Source organism: Nilaparvata lugens, chromosome 3, assembly GCF_014356525.2.
Source record: "Nilaparvata lugens isolate BPH chromosome 3, ASM1435652v1, whole genome shotgun sequence".
Classification (NCBI taxonomy): Eukaryota; Metazoa; Arthropoda; class Insecta; order Hemiptera; family Delphacidae; genus Nilaparvata; species Nilaparvata lugens.
The window spans coordinates 28,753,758-28,776,839 of NC_052506.1; the positions used below are offsets into that span (position 1 = coordinate 28,753,758).

General features: G+C 32.8%; 1 protein-coding gene across 1 annotated transcript in view; it reads right to left on the bottom strand.

The window, feature by feature from the left end:
- Positions 1-11,142: 11,142 nt before the first annotated feature.
- The window catches only part of LOC111055255 (dipeptidase 1), a 206,463-nt gene continuing 194,523 nt past the window's right edge, over positions 11,143-23,082 (bottom strand). The window contains exons 10-14 of the mRNA XM_039423477.1: positions 22,237-22,321; positions 21,300-21,375; positions 20,765-20,903; positions 15,258-15,373; positions 11,143-13,781 (exon numbers count right to left, since the gene is read on the bottom strand). Coding sequence (XP_039279411.1) covers positions 15,269-15,373; positions 20,765-20,903; positions 21,300-21,375; positions 22,237-22,321 — 405 coding nt within the window. The 3' untranslated portion in view covers positions 11,143-13,781; positions 15,258-15,268. The remainder of the gene's footprint in view (positions 13,782-15,257; positions 15,374-20,764; positions 20,904-21,299; positions 21,376-22,236; positions 22,322-23,082) is intronic.

Below are 23,082 nucleotides of genomic sequence, written 5' to 3' on the forward strand. Positions count from 1 at the left end.
AAGGTGGGTCACCAACCACTAAAGCTGCCATATATTAGTTAATATTGGACCAATCTTTAAATGTCAGGTACCAATCGATTGGTAATTAAATTTACTGAAAAAAGTTATTCTTGTAGAGTTTTTGTAAAACCATCCGTTTCTGAGTTATTTGAGAAACAAAATTTTAAATGTCCGCCATTTTGTTTTATGAATTTGAAAAATTATCATAATTTTTTGTAGCTTTTTATTTGTTATAAATGATTGTGCAAAGTTTCCATTTCGTATGTTCAACCATTATTTAGATAAAAATAATAAGTGAAAGCAAAATGGCCGCTGTGTGAGTAACTGAAGACTTCCGGATAACTTAAATATATTTAGATATGTTTTTTACCCAGGAACAATGCCCTAGAGTATTGGTTGGGAGTTCGTAAACACTCTGTATAGTTGACTATACTTCAAATAGTCATCAAAACTTATTCATTAAAACACTTTTCACAAATAACTTTCTAGTAAATTGAGTTCACTATGGATTGATCCATAGTGTAAGAACCAAAACTAGTTTCTCAAAATCTTTTAATGGATAAGTGGTTGAGACAAGTCGTTTTTATCCGATATGATACTCTATAAATAATAATTATATAGGATGTCATATACAGGATCATTGGTTACAATGCACAAGATCATTATTATAAGCAGAAGGATAGAAGGAAGACTCTGTTTACAATAATTCATGTAATCAATTTATTAATGAAAACAGTTCAAATAATAAGCGATGCGAAAACATTTGATGATATTATAATCATTGTATCAGCTAATTAAATTGAAATGATGACAAAACAATAAGTCTCTAGAACACACAGTGATAGCTACATTCTAAACAGTATAGATTTGTTACAGTTTTCAACCATATTGTACTTCATTAAAATTATGGATTTTCATATAATATATACGGTACGCATTTTACATTCAACATAATTACAATTGATAACAAACTATTTAACATGAAAACCACTATTCTTGTTCGATATTATCACTCACAATGACTACAATTGCTTCTGGCTGTCTCTTTATCCTACTTCTGAAATAATCAATAACATACCTTGAACTATAGTAGAATATTTCAGCTATACTCAACAAAGTGACACCTAAAAATATATCTAGATAAGCAACAGTGGAATCAATCATGTTGTATTTGTTGTAAGGGAGAGTGCGGATTTTAGGACAGAAATAATCATCTCTGAATACAATAAGCATGTTCGATTCTTCGCTTTCAATATCTGTTTCAGGGTGGTCTGAATCAATTGACATCACTTTGTATTCAGTGGAATTACAAGTTGGTAAACAGTCACAAGAATATACATTATTTTCATCATTTGAAGCATAATGGGCTTTGATAGACTCATTAAATGCACAGGGGCTGTTCCAATCGGAACATATGTATGTTGTCTCATTATGTGGCATGAAAAACAGAACACAGCCACATTTTTCCAATGCTTTCTTCGTAGAGCATTCTATTAAACAATTTTGAAGTGTATAGTATTGGAAATAGTCCAATTTTTTTTCTGTGTTGTAGCACTGATTAGAGGATGGAATGCTGTACAGAAAATCACTAGCGTCTGACGGATATTGTAAGATTTGTTCCGGTTCAATGTTGATCACTGTAGACCTTCCCTTGAGATGGTGCCATCTCATGAAAGGACTTGGAAGGTCCCAGGGACTGTGGATTGCGAAAATGGGCTCAAACATAGAACTATAAAGAGGTATTTGACCGTATGAATTGAAAAGTTTGATTTGAATTCGTGTATCTTCCACTAAAGTCGGATATGATTCTTCAGACTCATCAGAAGATCCCACTATTTTGATTGAGGGAAACCCGTGTATTGTATCATTATTTGATTGATAACGGTGATTGGTAAAGTGAATGTCACAAGAAAGATCTGGGAATCTCCAACTTCCACGAAAAAATCCCCGCACTCTATTTTTTCTATATATTTTTAAAGGTGGAAATATGTTGCATGACTGACAGATTCCCCTGTCCGTATGAGTTACAAAACAAAATGTTTCGTTCTTCGCTCGTAAAGCACCAAACATATAATTGACTTGACGTTTAAGTTCTAAGTCAGGAACAATTGATCCTTTTTCACTAGTCACTAAGTAATCAATAGCAAATTCAGTGATAAAAGTGTTCGATTTGAGAACTCTACTATTGTTTTTTGACAACTTCCACTCATACTTTTTTCCAGGTCGTAACTGACATATTGTAAACGCTGGTTTTGGTAGTGTTGATACATGAACGGGAGTGCTTGCTACTTCGATTGCTTCCACTTCATTGGTGTGTTAAATTTGAATAGCTTTCCGCATTATTTCGAACCTCTCTCTTTCCATTAATTTCCCACTAGAGATTCTGTGTGATATAGCTTACAACAATTCTCCCTTCTGGGTTTTCTATTATTAAAAGTTCTAATCTAATCCAAATTGATAACTCATTTGAGTTCCCAATGAAATGGAACTTTAAAAAATTAAACATCATTCAACTAATGGAAAGAATTATCAGTTGCTGATGATAGTTATAATAATAATTATTGAGATGAAATTTCTGAGCACTGATGGCGTGATCTAATCGAATAATTGAATTGGGATTAAAGTCTGAATTAACTCAAGTTGTGACATTCGTGAACTTATTCACGTTTTCCACATTTTCATAAACAAATAATCAAGAATATCATGGGACTGGACATTCTGATTTGAAATTAAAAAAAAAGTTGATAGCTGACTATAATTGCAGCAATTTATTGATCAAGAAATTACTGGAACTCAGACTACAATCTGTTATGATATGATTCAACTATGAGCTCTACAATCATTATTGAATTGTGTTTGAAAAATATAAGAATATAACAAGAGAATAAGTTATAGAGAGAGCCATGGTGTGATATTATGACAAGAATGTATTATCAAAGGATCAATATGAAAATTCTAGGAGATAGACATGCTCATTGCGTCTCAACTAACCAAATCCCAGAAAGAATAGAGCACGTAGAAAAACAAAATTTCCAATTCATTGTTCAATTCGTATTCTCAACAAACAATTCTACTATAACAGTAAGTTAATTTGAATGAGAAAATGAATGAAATCATTATTTTGCTTCAAGTTCTCCACTCACAACATTTCCAGTTGCTACTGGCTTTTGCTTCATCCTACTTCTGAAATAATAAACAATATACCTTGAACTGTAGTAGAAATTTTCAGCTTTACTCAACAAAGTGACACTCCAAAATATGTCTAGATGAGAAACAGTAATAATAAATTTTCAATTCCAATAAATTGTATTTAAGATGAAGGTTTGAAACTCAGTGACGCTCCATATGGCCATACAGCTGATTTTACAATGTTTTTCAGATGATCTTGTTTGTCTTGTGCATGCATGCAGTACGAAATAGTGTATCTCGCACCTAGAGCGGAAAATGAGATTTTTCTGGCTCGAAATCGGTTTTCAAGTCTGAGGCCGTAGGCCGAGGACTAGAAAAGATTGAGAGCAGGAAAATCATTTTTGCCCATGGTGCGAATGATATTTTTCGCCACACTACAGGTATTGCTGACAAAATAAATAAAGAATACTCGTTATAGTACCTATCTCTTGATTTTAGTGGTAGAAGATTTGCAGTCAGGATTTCAGATTCTTTTAAAATTTCACTTGGAATATCACGGGCGTCGTCATCTTCAAGCATTTTTGAAAATTCGGAATGCGCTAATCAACAATAAATAATTGAATAAAAATGGTTGTGAAGCGAATGCTGAATTAGTTTGATTCGAAATTCGAACTGAAATCATGGCGACTTCAGATGAAGAAAGTGGACACTCGCCCGATCTAGCGGATGACTTATTAACTACGGACTTCCAAGCGGCTGGAAAGAGTACACTTTTTGGCCTAGAACGGAAAAGGAACCTGTTTCTTACATCAGACGAGAGTCATCTGCAAACAAGGTCTTTCAGATCTACATAGGGACTGGAAAACAGCTGCTTTCTGTGCAGTGTGGCGAAAAGAATTAATATTTCTTTGTTATTCTTCGACCAATCTTAATAAATGAGGTATCCTTGAAATTTTGATAAAATTTGCTAACTTTTTTGTTTCTTGTAAATTTTCTGTAAAGTGAATGGTTTTCATGAAATTGGCAATCAAAAATTTTAAATAGCCGCTATTTTGAAAATTTTTTATTTTATTTTTTAAAGTTTAGTCTTCATAGCAAATTTCAGATCAATACAACATTTCGTTGTTGAGATAAAAATTCCTAAGTGAAAAAAAAAACAAAATGGCAGCTTTAAGGATAACCGCTGAGCTTTGGACACTTTAAATAAGACATTTGTAGTCTCCTATCATCCAGGAACAATACCCTAAAATTTTCGACACTACTTCTGAAACACTCTGTATTTATGAAGTTATAATGTATGTGAAATATTCAATATATAATAATTCAAATATACATGAGAACAATACATGAAACAGAGCTGATTATCATCGCATATATAATGACTCACAATAGTATAGATTATTTGAACAAAAACCCTATTAACTTATATTGGAAGGACATTTTATAACATGTTACCACAACTCATTAAAAATAATGATTTGGAAATCTTCCAAAAAATTGAAAAAATATTTAGTTGATAGAGTATTTTATAGTGTACGAAAGTTATTTTGAAACGAAGACTAGGTTTGATGTACTTAGTGTTGAATTATGTAAGCTTAGTGTTGATTATTTATCATGTAAAACTATTGACCTGACTTATCTCATACTCAGAGATGAAAGAGCGTTGAGGTATTTCGAGAGAAAGATGTACAGGAAGATATGGGGACCGGTCTGCGTTGAAGGAAACTGGAGAGCCAAATTTAACAATGAGATTGATGAAGCAATTGGCGAAAGAAATATTATAAGGTGTATCAAAGCAAAAAGAATAGAATGGCTGGGTCACGTGGTAAGAATGAGTGATGAAAGAGTACCACAAAAGCTGATTGATGAAAGGATGATGGGCACCCGAAAAAGAGGAAGGCCAAGAAGAAGATGGATTAGCGATGTGGTTGAAGATCTCCGTGTGCTAGGTGTGGCGAAGTGGCGGCAGGGAGCACAAGAGCGGCATGTATGGAGGCGTCATGTAGAGGAGGCCAAGGTCCACCCAGGACTGTAGAGCCAGATAAAGTAAAGTAAGTTATCTCATACTCCATAACTGGAGTCCTAAGGACGTAATCTTTCAAAAAATATATATACCCAATTCACATAGAACGGACGTGGCGGAGGTATTGCACACGAGACGGGCGGGACAGTGGCATTTTGGTTTTATTCGAGTTGTCTTCTATTTCATTCAATAGGTAGTCTATTATGTCCGTTCACATATCAAAGAAGTGGCGAGGATGTAGCGTGCCCATTCTTGTTCGTTACGAGAGACGTAAATGAATAAAATTCTTCAATTTTGTTTTCCATCACGAACTGTTTATTATTAAATCACTTTTTTTTCTATTAGAAAAAACGACTAACAGTAAGATATTTTACAATAAATGAATTAATCACTCTCTGTGACAACGAGATCTTTCGACAGAGATCTTTCTTGATTGTCTCCAAGAAGATGGTGGACCTACCGAAAGATCTCGTTGTCACAGTGAGTGATTAATTCATTTACTGTGTAATAGAATTGGACTCAACACGAGCTTTATTCGACATTAAATATGTGTCTTAGTAACAGAGATAACAGATTATAAATATTACAGCTGTTTTATCATCACAATCTTCCCCCCTTAATATCAATCAACGTTCAATCTTCCCCCCTTAATATCTATCAACGTTCAACCTGATATGATAAATTCAAGTGTTATAGGATTTTCCTACTCTGATCATGATTGTGTCACGATATGTGTGCCCTGTAGTTCTGTTGAGTCTAGTTCTAACGATTTTGTCACTATTACTTCAAGACCTGTTACTAAAGATTAATTACTACAATTTAATCGGTCTCTAAATTTAGTGAATTGGTGTGCTGTCATGAAAAAGTCAGATGCAAGTGATATATTCGAATCCTTCCTCAATACAGTTTTATATTATTTCAATCTAACTATCCCTAGAAAGACCTGTAGAAAAAAAGTTTCCCAAGTTAATAATAGAAAGAATTTCAAATGTAAGGCTGACTGGTACACACCTGAACTTGGTAAGATTAAGATTCTACTCACTCTCTTACATGAAAACTTCAAAAAACAAAAAACCGAACATTCGAAAACACTTTATCTTAGATGCAGAGCACTGTACAGAAATTCATTGGATGAAGCCAAGAGGGATTCTGTCGCATCAATCATTGAATCTTCTAAAAACAAATGTAAGAAAGCATGGCAAATTATCAAAACTTTATCCTCCAACAAGAATGTTGTAAACTTATCTACTCCTGAACCAAACAAACTTAATAATTATTTCATTCAATCAGTAGATGATGTGCACGAGAAGATAGACAAGCCATCAATTACAGCCAGTGCATTGCTCAATGATAATGTCAATAAAGTGCAAAATAGCTTATTCTTTTTTCATGAGGTGAGTCAAGAGATGATTTTTAAAGTGGTTCATAATCTTAAAGTTTCGAAGAGTGAAGATTTTTATGGTTTATCAAGCTGTCTTCTCAAAAATATTGCTCACTCTGTAGTGCCATTACTGACCATTTGTATTAACAGGTGTATTACACAGGGTGTTTTCCCCGATGTATTAAAAGTCTCCAAAGTTGTTCCCGTTCATAAGAAAGGCTCAAAAGAGGAACCTTCCAGTTATAGACCCATCCAAATAGTGCCTGTCTTCTCCAAGGTTCTAGAAATTGTCATGTATATACAGGTGTATGAATACTTGGTAAATCTTGGGGTACTATCGGAGCATCAATTTGGTTTTGTGAAGGGAAGATCCACTAATGACGCCTTTGATGCACTTATAAAATTTGTAATTGAGTCTTTTGAAAACAGGTGCTTTGCTCAGGCTGCCTTCTGTGACCTGAGCAAGGCATTTGACTGCGTGAATCATGATATTTTGCTTGAAAAATTAGCTTATTATGGAGTCAGTGGAAGGAGCCTTAGTCTTTTTAGATCGTACCTTGGCGATCGCCAGCAAGTTGTTTGTGTAGGAAATAAGAGATCCGACCTTGCTAAAGTAAAGTACGGCGTCCCCCAAGGATCAATATTGGGACCACTCCTCTTTGTATTGATGATAAACGATCTTCCTCTCACAATCAACAGCAAGACTGTGTTGTATGCTGATGACACTACTTTTCTTAATTCTCATTCAGATGCACACACTTTACATAATATGACAGCTGATACCTTGGCGGAAGCTTCCAAGTGGTTCAGAGCTAATGGCTTAAATTGAACGAGGATAAAACTCAGCTTATGACATTTGGTCTCAGGGATTACACACACAACAATAACAATAGTTTAAAGTTTTTAGGCTTAATGTTTGATCACAGGTTGACCTGGGAACCCCACATAAATTTCGTTTCTGCTAGGTTATCTAGGGTTATCTATTTGTTAAGGCAGTTGAAGAATCTTGTACCGGAAAAATACCTCAGAAGCTCATATTTTGCTTTTTTTCAAAGCATAATTGCATACGGAATTTTAGTATATGGAAACAGCTGCCACATCAATAAGGTCTTGCTTTTGCAGAAAAAGGCTATCAGAATATTGACAGGTGCAGGGTATCTAGATCACTGTCGACCTCTTTTCAAAAAAACAAAAATATTGACTGTCATAAATCTCTATATATTTCAAGTAATCATGCACACTAGAAAGAATCTCCATAGCTTGAATAAAAGATCCAATATTCATGCTTATGACACCAGGAAAAAAGACCACATTGATAATCCATATCGACGTCTTGTCATAAGCATGAAACACTATGACAGCATCCGCTTCAGAATGTACAATAAGTTGCCATTGGATATCAAATGTTGTGAAAATATTGTTATTTTTAAAAATCTCTTTTCGAGTGGCTGGTTTTGAGACCTTTCTATTGTTTGACAGAGTTTTTCGATTCTACTTGATGTAATTCTACTTTGTGACTTTAAACTATTGCTTTGACTTTATTATTTCGTAATTGTATTATCATGACTTTGTCAATTACCTATATTGGTCTACGACAATAAAATCTATTTATTATTTATTATTATTTATTAATCGGCACTCGTGGGGTATGGGGCGAGCTGGCGAAGTGAGACTGTCGATTCTCTGCCGTCGTTGTGGCGAACAAACGCATATTCAGGGTTACTCTCGATTAATTCAACTTTTTCAACTTGCGATTCTTGTTTTGAGTTTTTTGTCATCTTCTTCAACCATACTGGTCCAGGTGTCAATAGCCAGGTTGGTAATGGTTTTCCATTACTTGAGTTTCTTGCATGTAAAAACATCCGCTCATGTGGTGTGCAGTTGGTGCTTGTGCATAATAGGGAACGAATAGAGTTAAGGGCATCGGGGAGAACTTGTTCCCAGTGACTGTTGTTCAAACCTCTCGATTTTAGGGCTAGCATCACACTTTTCCATATAACTCCATTGTACCGTTCGACTTGCCCATTACCGGCTGGATTATAGGGCGAAGTTCTGCTGCTGGCAATTCCTTTTGATAGTAGGAAATTTTTCAAAGCTGATGACATAAACGATGTTCCTCTATCGGAATGTATGTAAGACGGTACACCAAAAAGAGAGAATAGTGATGTAAGGTGTTTTATTACTGTATTAGTAGTCATGTCGGGACAGGGGAAGGCAAATGGGAATCTGGAATATTCGTCTATAAGAACTAAAATATACTTGTTCCTTGAACTTGATTGTAGTGGGCCTTTGAAATCCATATTAAGACGTTCAAATGGTCGAGTTGCTTTGATAAGGCGGCCAGTTCCTTTGGCATAGCGTGGTTTCATTTCAGAACATGTAATACATTTGGAACATACTTCTTTTACATCATCTATTGAATATGGTAAGTTCTTTGTTTTGGTCCAATGATGGAGTCGAGTAACTCCTGGATGACACAGGTCCTCATGAATTTTTATCAGTTTCTTTATATCTGTATGGCATCCAACAGTGGCACAGACTCTTGATAGTGTATCTGCTGGTATATTCTCTTTTCCAACTCTATAAATTATATTGAACTTATATTCTGACAATTCAAGGCGCCATCGTTGGATTTTGTCATTCTTAATCTTGCTGGTTTGTTTATTACTAAACATGAATGTTGTTTTATCATCACATACTGTAAAATATCTGACTGCTAGTCGGTTTTTCTAAGAGCAAAAAGTAAATGAATAACTTTGAACAACTCTTTTTCTGGAAGTGTAGTAGGATGAGACGATGTGACACAACTTTAATTGATCAACTGAAATAAGAAATATATTCAAGATGCCGAATGTTAGAAGAGTTTGGATCCATTCACAGGCTTAAGGCCGTTCACCTTAAAAAAAAACTATGACACACACATTGATAAAAAAACTCGTTAGAATTCGCAAAGTACGTCATAGCTCATAATGATCTGCGGTGCCTGAATCTTCCAGCTCCTTTTGCAAAACTAAAAGAGTCTGTAGCCTGTATTTTTTCTTGACTTAGTCGTAGAGATCGGCGTTCATTCTGTCCGGCCGGTATGTACGGTCACTGTACCGTATTACAAATGGTTCACTTGTCCAGGAAGCAATGAAATGAACTCAACAATTTATGACTTACTTCAAAGAATTTAATAGTAATCTACAAAATGTTCAGTATACACAAAACTAATCGTTAAGTTAATTCACTATAATTATAAGAACTTACGTAACAAATAAGCATTTAATATTATGTATGAATCCACTTGGAAGAAAGCCAGACAACCATTGATATGTATTTTATGGTGTATGATTTTTCATTAGGATTTGCATTAAAACAATTATTCTAATTTCTAATAGCCTACCAACAATAAATAAAATTTGATAAGAAATGCTAACCTAATACTGTATGCTATTGAGTTGCAATATTTTATTTGAAAAATTGTTATATATTTCATACCTAGATTGGTTCATAACAACCATTTTTCATTTTATTATTCAGTTATCAGCACCCTGTCATAGCACTATTTCATATTATCAAAGGCACAATTAATTCCTATCAAAATACCTTAATTATTAATCATCAGAATGAAAATTTAAATTTTAAATCTTATAGACTCTTTATGGTTTATAAATATTACCACTATCACTCCGCCGAATTTATTCTCTTTTCAAATCATATTAACTTATTATTATTGAATATGCTGGTATAGCATAATATTTCCTGTACCTTCCATGAATATGGATATTTATTGGACTTTGAATAATAATTAACTTGATGCTTACTTGGGCAGACATATATCAATTCTAGATATACTAATCACTCCGATATCATCAAGTCTATTGCATTGGTATGTCCTATATTCTTGTATTACACTATCATTTTTTGTATAACTTTGTATTACATGATTACATTACAATACGATTATCTTGGTTTTCTGATTGTTTTATTTAGATAAAATATAATTTTTCCAATTTAAATAATAAAATAAAATAATTCTATAATATACTTGAAAATGATGGATAGGGAATTAATTTCTATAATATTACTAGAGAGAGAGAGCCTTGAGTTTTCGAACGGAACATGTCTTAAAGCTGACTGTAGAGCTAGGCGTGAGCTGTTTAACATTTTCACTTCAATGACATTCTCTCGTTGTCCCCCAAAAATAATTCGTTGAAGCTATGTTATCGTATTTGCAACAGTTTTTTATGCCTTGAATATTTTACTCTGTACAGATGGAATTAAATAGAGAATGCATTTATTCAAATGCTAATTAATATATAATTATTATTTAACGAAAATCCTAAATAAATGCTGCAAATCACCCCGAAGACCTCTGCTACTGCAGACATTGACAACAGGGTTAACAGCTAGATGGAAATTCGATGAGAACTACTATCCAAAAATTAGTTGCCAGCCCGGGAATCGAACCCGGTACCTCCCAATTGCTAGTCAGGTATGCTTGGATAGTAGTTCTCATCGAATTTCCATCTAGCTGTTAACCCTGTTGTCAATGTCTGCAGTAGCAGAGGTCTTCGGGGTGATTTGCAGCATTTATTTAGGATTTTCGTTAAATAATAATTATTTTTACTCTGTACCTTCACTCTAACCACAAAAGTAGGCTATGTCACACAATTAAACTAGTTTATGTTTTTATTCCCTTAATATATATAGTACAAGATCAGCTTCACAAATATTTTTTAAATTGGTACTGTTGTATTTTCTATTGAAAATATTAAATCAAAAATATTCATTTCAACATATTTATTATTAAGTTGTGACAGTGTGAATGATTTTTTTTAATGGAATACTATTGTAGGCCGAAGTTATTTATGATTGTGTAGACATTTTTTTAAGTTGTACCTTAACAAATAAATGGTCAATTCGTCAATATAGCCATTGAATAAAAACAATCAAAACGTAATTCAATTATTTTTTATAACGTGGAAGGTTATTGTAAAAAGGCGTAAAAGGATAAAATAATATTACTGCAATTTAGAATATTACCTAGACCCCATCTTAATTTATTGTAAAATATCCTTCATTGAATATTACTTTGAATAATGTGTTACCGGTATTACAAAATATTTTTTAGGCCAATATTTATCTTCCTTCTATACAAATAAAAACCTCAGACATTCACAACTGTAGGTATTTAGTTGCGATAGAAAAAATAAGATTCTTAATATTGATCAATAAATTTCATAAGAAAGAACAAAATGAATGAATGGAAAATAAATAAATAGAACTATTACTCCATCGTATTCCGTACCTCAGACTAGGCCTCGGAATTTTATAGTTGCTAAGTTTATCAAGTTATGCATATACAAGATTCTTATCCATTTCATGTCCACAAAACTACTTTCAAATGGGATCGAATCAAAAATAACAGACCTTCAGTGAAAAAGAATATAATTTTTTTTTACTACTGATATTATTCTTATCATTTAAGTTATACCTATTTTGCTAGTCGGCAGAGTTGAAGCGGCCCCAATGCAAGTTCATTTGCTGGACCAAATTTCCGTAATAATTATTAATACATTTTTGTTCTAAGAAAATTATTTCTGGAAATTTAAAACTCGATGCTTCTAACACTATAAGGATTGAGCTACAACATATTTTTAATTGGGTCTTTTTTGAACTGTATAGTGAAGAATAAAAAATGATCTATTGAACTCTAAGTTCACTCAGGTTCACCTAGTGAGAAAATGAGGAATCAGAAATTCCATTATTGACAAGTAGTCTTCATTTGAATTACCATACATAAAACCTAATATACAATAATTATTTCTTATAAACTCATCTATTCTGTTCTTAATAAATTCATTATTATAAGTTCATGATTCAAATTCAAATATTTTTTGGTGGTGGGTCTACTTTTGATTGAAAGTTTCCATGTAACGTTTTCTACTATCATTTTGCTTATGGGATGATGTACATCGTTACAAATCATTTACTATATTGTTCAGTATGTTATCACACTCCATTTCGTATCTAGCTAAATATCAGAAATACATTCGGTTATGCTATGCAAATTGACATACTGGTAATCATTCACATACCGTACCCAAAACAATTATATGAGGTAATAAGTAGGATTCTTTTCTTTTTCTAAAATTAGATAGTAATTGCAATTAGTACCGTATCGTATTAATTTATAAATCTACTAATTCGTTGATACAATATAATGACTATTTACAATAATTTTATAATTTACTATTTTAAATACATTTGGCAAGTAAAATAGGCTACTTATAATAGAATACTGTTTTTTGCTGTCTTTTGGCAATTGATTCATAAAAATTAAGCTCATATGTTATCATAATCATCCAATCAATAAACAAATCTTGACAAAGATGTGATAATATAATAATATTCATATTGGGCCATCATCAATAGTATTCAATATTTCTTTAAATTAATATCAAAACCCATATCCTATTATCCATCCACATATAACCGCAGATGCTGAGTGAATAGATAGGAATAAGATATCAAATTGCATGATAAAACAAGAGAAAACAGAAAACCAAGATGTATTTTTTTTTAATTATAGAAAAAAGCAATTTATGTGCTGGCAATCGTTGGTCTACCGTATAGTAATCCATGAACAAGAAATAAATTTCAAACAACAATAGTTCATATTGTTCAGGAATTAAAAACCTTTGTAATGAACTGATAAAAGTATCAACAAAAACGATATTAATATAAGTTGAAGTAGGTTTCGTACATACAGTACCGTACTAACTGTGCCTTAATCTCATTCTATATTTATATTATAGGCCTATTCACTTTAAAAATTCACACGGATGGAAAATTATAGAATGCTTAACTTACATTATAAAGATGGTTGGAACTTGAATTGGTGGAACGATTATTGCTGGTAAATTTATAAGGATCATGAACTGACGTGATTTTCATGTTCTATAGATATCCTCTCAAATGTATCAATGATCACATTTAAGTAAACAAATTTATAATGAATAATTGGTCATTTTAAAAATACCTACTTATTACTAACAGTTCCTAAGACACTGATGCTACAGATAGAAATTTGTATAAAAGGTGATCAATGTTCTCGAAGTGTCGACTGTGTTTTGGTTTCCCTGTTTGGAATCTAAGTACCTAGTCTATAGTTTCTGGGAAGACGTCATCCTTGAGAATCATGAGAAACTTTCTGTTGTGACTACGGTGGTATCATTGATAATCACTAACTCCATAATATACCTGCAATAAGAAATACAAACATGTCTTGTTATCAAAATTGGAGTACCTAAACCATATAAATTCACTATAGTAGATGATGGGATCATTATTTTTGTTAAATTTAATGTATTCTCAATGTTATCAAATTCAATTACGGTATATAGAGTTTACATTGTAATTTCCAAGTTATAAAATAGAAAATATATAGAATACCTACATAAGTTATTATTGAAATATAATCAGATTAAACACAATGATGTTTGGCAATTTTTTCTGTACGTTTGAGTATGATGGTTGAACCATTTTTAATCATTATGACTTGACTGCAAACAATTGCAAACCTTGAACAATTATGATGTTCCATTTCAAATTTTGATAAGTTGACGATATTTGTATTTTTTTCAGTCTTTTGATCATTGTGAAATGTAGAAAATGTATGAGAGCCTATTATTTTTTGATATTCTAATCGTTGGATTCATGGAACAGTTTTTCAAATTATGGAACAACCAATAAATTATTTTTTCTTTCTTGAAAATATGACTCCAATTATAAATTATTATCTAATAGATGAATGAGACTCGTAGAAAAGATTTATTATTCACAAGTTTTCTTAAGAAATAATAGGCCTAATTATATTACTAGATGAAGCTGGCAGTTCATTATTCAACAACAAAATATCACACTATGTCATATGAGCTACTGATTACTGACATTAGTAGTATAATTCCAATTACCTATATAAAATTAAACTTCTTGACAAAGGAAGAATAAATGTTGGTATTGAACCCTCTCAACAGGGCTAAAATTCTTCCTACATTAAAACATTTAGCATAGAGTGAAGTAGAAAATATGGAATACCTACTATGTATTACTCAATAACTGAAGCATTTCAATGTATCTCCTTATGCCTCTGATGAACCTTGCCGAAAGTGATTTATTGTAAGATGCATGGTATCTAGAAATAATTTTCATCTCGAAACTACTTATTTATTTCTAAAGATATGTAATTAATTCAGAAGTGAATAATGTCAAAAATAATAACAGTAAAATTCAAGTAGGCTACCTATCGTAAATCGTTTGCAAGTACACAAGCATATTGAAACAATGAAGGTTGTTATTAATAATCATCAATAGGCACATATTCACATTAGAACATTTTGATTTCCATTAAAGGCTTCAGGATAATGAGAGAAAATGGTTGAAGAAAAAGAGGGTATTGCTGCCACTCACTGAAAATGGTTGAAAATATACTTACCTACATGATTTAATAATCATGTGTTACGATACAGCGTGATCGAATTTTTATGTTATCATTAACTTGACGCTTTTCGAGTTCTAATAGATCAAATTATACTGCGCGCTGTGAAAACCAGTAGGTAGGCCTAGGGTAAGCCAAAATTCTTGGATATATTTTTTACCTTGAAACTATAATAACATTATTTTCTAGAAACTACCTATAACAAAGACATTCTTATATTCCTAGAGAATGTAACTTACCTAGTTTGTTGCTAAAATGGATCTTGAGATGTGCAATTACTTCTACCCTTCAAGTATCTTGGCGAAATTGTGTCTTCGTATGGTTCAATGCCTGATTTCGCCATATCATCTCTGACCTGTCAACATAGAAACATTAATTTGAGGATGTTCATTGCAATTCCACGAACAACCGAATTAATAATACAATATTAATTTATTAAACAGAGTATTCCACAAATTTGTTACAGTCATAAACTTCTTCGTAATTATTATTGAAAATGTTAATGATTGGATAAATTCTCGACAAACCGCGGTATCGTGCAGGATATTGTTATTCAATTGAATTTGGAAATTTTCACTTTTGGTCATATAAACTAACTTGTGGTCACCTGAAACTAATAAATTGGCAATTTCGTATTTCAAATTAAAGCGTAGGCCACACCTGTCATGTAGGGTTCAGATCCTACTCATGTCCAACATTTCTGAGGGTTTGACGTATCTATAGGTTGGTAGGACAGATCACAGACGGACATGTGTGGCATGCACCATTCTAAGCCGTTGTCATCCGTGGATCGGACTGGATCGGAACGCGCTGCAAGATAAATGAGTGTGGCCAGGCCCAGGGCTCAAGTTAGTCTCACTATAGCTCAGGTCTATATTTTCTTCTGTATAAAATTTATCTTTTGCAAATGTTTTTTGTACGCACAAGCTGCGTACAGACAGATATAAATAATCTAGGTAGCCAAACCTAACAATTAGAAATAAAGCTTGCAACTTATATGATTCCTTAAAGGTACAGACTTGGAAAAAACAAGATGGCGGTGAAAAAACTGTGGATTAAAAAAAATCGACTGTAATTTAAAAGGAGAATATCTGATCAATTGAGTCATCTGGTAATCTCAAACTAATTACCGTATACTATAATATTCAAAAGATTTATTCCATTTCAACTCATCGACGACTAAATCTTAGGTTTACAGTGAACGTACACTAATGTTATTAACACAGTGTTGTAGTCTAGTCTATTCCATAAGCTTTCAAATCATGTCTAGTTGAAGACTGTGATTCCATTTTTGATGGCTGGACCGTCATCGGAAAAAGGGAGAAAAGTACAGCCTGCAGCGGAAAAGCACGATTTCTCCACCATTAATTTTGTCAAACCTAACAATTAGAAAACCTTGCATCTTATTATCCCTTGGAGATACAGACTTGGAAATGGTACCTAGGCTATCAATCTCTTCGTAATGACGAGCAGAAAAATAATAGGATGAATATCTCTCAAGTATTTGTCATCATTAAGAAGAAGATGGTGGCAGAAATGTACAATATGAGCTTAGTAACTTCCGTTTTATACCATATAAACCAGATTTATTTGCTGCTATCTTATTTGCTGATAATGACAAATATTTTTGAGATTGCCATAATGGATATTTTCTCTCTACACATGATAACGTAGAGATTGACACAATTTCCAAGACTGTACCTACCTTCAAGGAGTCATGAGGTACACGCTTTTCTAATTGTTAGATTTGATATATGGTGGAAATAGTATATTTCGCACCTATAGCAGAAAATGAGATTTTTCCGGCCCGAAATCGGTTTTCAAGTCCGAGGCCGTAGGCCGAGGACTAGAAAAGATTGAGAGCCGGAAAAACATTTTTGCCCATGGTGCGAACGCTATTTTTCGCCACACACAAAAATAAACAATATATATGAGAATAGTTGTTTACTAAGCACTTCCGAAAGCAGAAGTGGAAGGTGGCAGCTCTAGCAAATCTGAGGTAATCTGAATATCAGGAAATTGTACAAGTATTTTTATTTTTTATTCTGATTTGTCTAAATAACCTAAAAGATGATGTTCAATTATGTGGGAGGTTGAGTTTATACTTTTTTATTCTTTCAAATGACAATACGATGATATCATTATACATGTTTTAATTATTGAATAATGAACACAAAATGAAAAGTTTTTTGATCAGCTGTTTTTTGATCACCTTTCTTAGTTCCATGTTAGCGGCTGGAAAGGGTACTCTTTCCGGCCTTGGCCGGAAAGAAACCTGTTCTGACGTCAGACGAGAGTCGTCTGCAAACAATGTCTTTCAGATCTACGTAGGGACTGGCGGAAAACAGCTGCTTTCTGTGCAGTGTGGCGAAAACGTTTTTTCCGCTACAAACTGTACTTTTTGCTCTTTATCTGATGACGCTCCAGCCGTGGAAAATGGACTTATAGCCTCCAAGTAGATGTCATTTTGAATCTTCGAAAATAGTATACAACATTGTCTGAGAAATATCAGTGTGTTTACTGCAAATACATTAAATAAATTTTATTTTAAAGAGTGGAAAATGAAATTTTGTCCCCGAAAAATGACGTACGGTATGTTTTAAGCTTTTGAATAAGTTATATAATTATGAAAAGAGTAAGTTCTTGAAATGAAACGATTCTGTCGAATTTTATTGTTTGTGTACTTCTTAACACTAGTAAAATCAAACTGATTCCTCTCAATATAATATTGAATAGCAATCGATATAAAAAATTCTGTCAATTATTATTATGGCCGTATCATCTTGAATGTTTCAATAATGCACTATAATGACTATTTTCGTTGTTCCCATAATCAATATCATTAAGCTTGTTCTAGCGAAGAGATTGAGACCATTTGCAAGTCTTTATCAAATTTATACATTTGAGAGAATTGGAGAAACTATTCTGATAGGGGTTTATAAGTTTATAAGTTTATCTATATACTATAAGAGAGGAAAGAACTGGCTTATATACTACACTCACGGGATGGGAAAATTATGTTTGACGCATCATCATGTTTGAACTACTGGACTGATTAACTTGAAATTTTGCATATAGATTCTTAAATTAACCGAGGATGGTTCTAGGCCTATTTCAAACTCTTCAAGGTTCCACTCAGTCAAGTTTTAAAATAGACCCTTGCGGAGCACGGGTTACCTGCTAGTAAGTAATAAAAAAATCTGGTGTGGCACACTCACACATCTTTCCTTGTCGTTATGAAAATTGATCACCTGACGCTAGTGTTCACGAGCATCTCAAGTTTACTATTCAAAGATCTGCCAGCTGGTGACAGGACAATAACGCTGGAGACACACGAGGTCTGCTATCTATTCATAGTAAATGATTTAATAGAATCAACAGTTTGCAATTGAATAATCACATTTTCTCGAATTTCGAGCTTATTTTCAATTTTAGGTAAAAATGTTACTGAACATTAATTGTAAAGATTTTTATGCTCAATCTTTTCCACTTTGGATTTTTTGTTTAAATTGTATCTCAAGCCTGATAATTGGGAATCTAAAATCACACTTTGCATAGATGGGGCGGAGCTCCTGAAATTTTTACAGATATGAGACTTGTAGCAGATGATAGAGCTTATCAATGACTATTTTAGGTACCGTATAAATTTGATCAAAATCGTTGAAGCCGTTTTCGAGAAAATCGCGAAAAACGCTGTTTTTGACAACATTTTCGTCATTTTAGCCGCCATCTTGAATTGCATTTGATCGAAATTGTTCGTGTCGGATCCTTATAAGGGAAGGACCTTAAGTTCCAAATTTCAAGTCATTCCGTTAATTATTGGGAGATGAGATATCGTGTACACACACACACACACACACACACACACACACACACACACACACACACCACATGTTTTAGAGAAAACGTTCATAGGATGGTTTTTTTAATATTTACGTGCAATAAACGGTGGTATATCTTGAACGGTTATCAAAATACAAGCGATAAAAGAAAAACCTGAAAATTTTGTCGAATAACTTGTTTTCGAGGTGTTTGCCTGTGATTTTGACTCATCAATCATTATTTTCCTCATTACTAGTCCTAAAGAAGAAATTGAGACATCCTCCACAGTTGTTATCCAAAAATGACCACGGAGTGCCTTTTTTTAGAACGGGACATTTACGCCCGGACTATAGTTAATTAATTAGGTAGCGAGTATTGTTAATGAGCATTAACAATGTTACAATCAACGGATTTTCATTCATTGTGATTGTGAATGATATAATCCGATTAAAAAATGTCACAATAGGCTTATGTGCCAGAAGTTTATTGCATACTACTCATAATAGGCGTTTAATTGTTGTAAGTTTATTGTACCGTTGTAAAGCTCTAGACGATCAGATGGTCTTTCCACTGCTCCCGATATTGTGTGACTTTTTCCAACAAGCTGTAAATTCCTAGCTCTGCTCGGATATCATCGTTTCTGATGTGGTCCCTTCTATCGCAGCCCTTGGTTCTCCGGAGGAATCGCATCTCCGCCGCCTGCACTCTACTCTCTAGGGGTTTAGTTGTAACCCACGACTCACTTCCGTAGAGGAGGACTGGAGCAGCCATTATTCTATAAAATTTCATTATAGTTTCTCTCCGTGCTTGCTTCCCCAAGGTTCTGCTAATATTGCCACATACCACTTGAAATTTTCCAATCTTTTTCTCGATATCCAAATCTTCACTATAACTGATGTCGCATCCTAAATATGTATATTTCGACACTACTTGTTCTAGAACTTTGTTGTCAATCACAATTTTTGACCGGGTTGGATGCTTACCTGTGAAAGCCATAATTTTTGTCTTGTCTATTGATATTTTAAAATTGTACTCTTTACAAATTTCGTTAAGAACATAAACTGATTTTTGGAGGTCATTTTCACTGTCTTGAATAATCCACAAGTCATCAGCAAACAATAATGCATTCAGGTACTCGTCATTTGTTAGTTTAATTCCTAAAGCTACTCTACATTTCCATTTCCTGAAAATGTGGTCCACATAAATATCAAATAAAGTGGGTGATAAGCTGCACTCTTGTCTAACTCCTTGATTCATAATCATTTCGTCTTGTCGATCCTTACCTGTATTGATTACTATTTGCGTTTTATTGTAGAGCGATTTAATCACATTCACCAGGTGTAGTAGAGGGTATCCTCTCTCTTTAAGAATGTCCCACAAACGGCATCGATTCACTCTGTCAAACGCTTTTTCAAAATCGATGAAAGCCATGTGCGTTTCAAGATTGAACTCTCTTCTCTTCTCTATTATTCTTTTCACTGAAAAAATGTTGTCTGAGCAAGAACGTCCTTTTCTGAAGCCACTTTGCTCTTCATTTAAAATGGCTTCTGCAATAATTTTTACTCTACCATTTATTATTTTAGAATAGATTTTGTACCCAAACTGATTCCCCTATAATTTTTGCAATTATTTCGCTTTCCTTTTTTGAAAAGAGAGATTACTCCTGCCTTTTTCCATTCTCCCGGGATTTCACATCTTTTCCAACACTCGTTTAACAGGTACAAAAACTTCAGCTCTAAAAACAAACCACCATATTTAAAGAGTTCTCCATTCAGTCCATCCAAGCCAGCAGCTTTACGGTCTTTAGAAAAGAATTTAAATTGTAAAAGAGCAGCGAGACTAAGGGATGGAGGACTATCAATTTGTAGGATGTGAAATTTAATTAATATTACTATATGGTTTTGGAAAAAATAGCTAAACTTACTCTCTCAACAGCTTTTAGAACTCTCAGAAAGTTGAGGCCAGCAAGTTTCTTCAAATCATCTATTGACCACTGTCCTGATCCAATTAGCTCAGCAAACAATGCAGGATAGGATGACACATCCTCCAATCCTTTTGGAGTGCTGGAAGAAATTAGAAAATTGATCCATCATTACATTTTGACCATTTATTAAGAATAATAAATAAAGAAGTATCTAGTGTACTAAGAAGCAAAAATAAGTATATAGTCCAATGATAAATGATGATAATTATGTTTCTTCAACAATAATTATGCTAATAAGTAATTATTGTAGTTACCAATGAGCAATGATAATAATTACCATTAGGCATGTATTGATTATTTTATCGAATTTTTATATTATCCAAACTTTCGAATTACCCTAACTTAATTTTCAAATTACAGTATTAATAATGATTCAAATCGATAATAATTGTTTTTGCTTGTTCCGGGGGGCAACCACTTAAACCACTGATAATGAAGATATAAATCAGGAATATGAAAATGGAATTTAACTTACAAATTGATACCATCATAGCCAGCTCCTAAACCAACACTGTCAACTCCAGCCACTTCCCGTATGTGGTTAATGTGCGCTGAAAACAATATTTCAACAGATTATCTTATATGGAACCTCCTATTCAGGAAAATTGGGTAGGCTTTGTAGAAATTGTACATTACATTATGATCCATTAATTTGTAGCATGTAATATAGTGTTTATTGACCCATAAATGAATACTTTAATTCTGCAACTCATTCCCAACTAATTCTGAAGCTCACATATACACAACTAAGCGCCATGAATAATAATAATAATAATAATAATAATAATAATAATAATATAATAATAATAATATAATAATAATAATAATAATAATAATAATAATTCCATGATAAAACATTAATAATAGAATGATATTTCCCAAGACATTAATTCATTATTGAATATTTTTCTCCTAGAGAATATTTTATTAAAATACTAAAATAATAAAATGCCGGTTTTCTTTGTGGATACGGAGTTCATTCTCAATTGAATTCAATATTCATTATGATGATGAAATAATTCATTATAAACATAGAAATTATCATATAATATCATTGTTGAATATCTTGTTCAAAATTGCATGATTCAACTGCAATAAATACATTTATTTTAACCTGATCAGTTGAGGAAAATAGTGTAATTGGAAGTTGAAATAAGATATTTGGCTTTATTTTAAGTTAAATTATTTTATAATAGTTCTATTCCATAATCATCTCAGCTTTCCTATTCCAATGTTTGCACTGTGAAGTTATATCGAGCAATGACTACAGTTACCATTATTGAGTAGGTACCTAACATTTTTGTTTAATGTGATGAATTTTCCAAGAATTGTATAATTCCATACATAAGTTCATAAGAGTTGAAACTTTTTTGGCCAGTAATTTCTATACTGAAGTTGAATAAGGTACTCACCTACAGCATCAGATACTGTTGCAACATCTTGGCAGGTTAAAAACTGAGAGTAGAAATTCACCATTACTAAACCTCCATTCAAACTCTAAAATTGAGAGACACAATATGAATTAATAACACAATATGAATAAATAAATATCAACGCAATCATGAGTAGACTACTTCCTACTTTTAGGAAGAGCGAATATGTAGAAGGATGAAAAAAGGATCTTATTCGTTGTGGTTCACTATTTATTTATATTTCTGTATTAGGCCTAAATGATAAACGATTTGAATTTTCCTTATTTTTTGCTCTGTGCATATCTAATTTTCTATGCTCATTTAATTTATTTGTAGGCAATCTTTGTCTTCTCATGCTCTTAAACTCCACCAAATAAGCCCAAGTATAATGGAAAGTAACTTATGAAACAAAATACTGTAGTCCAAGAAAATTATTAATACTTAGAAAGTTAATCATTCTTAGTTTTCCATTCAACCACTATTCAAAATACTCTCATAAGTATGCCAATTTATTTTGAGATTGCCCCAATCAAATTTTCAAAATTAGAATCATTGACGATTGAACTTGATTGAGAGGATTGAATAAAAATAAATGTATCTTGAATAATGAATTCTGTTCAAAGTATCTTAAGATTCACGGAATGGTATGATTTTGATTAGGCATCAAGAGAATATGTACATGCAATCGTATAAGGTATAATGATTATCTATATCATTATTTAGTAATATAATGATTGTAGGCATTCATTGAAGCATCCAGTAGATGCTAGAATGCTTACCTACTCAGATTAATGGTTGAATAAAGGAAGTAAGAGGGTCAGAGATGATGTTTTTGTGAGGCATTTT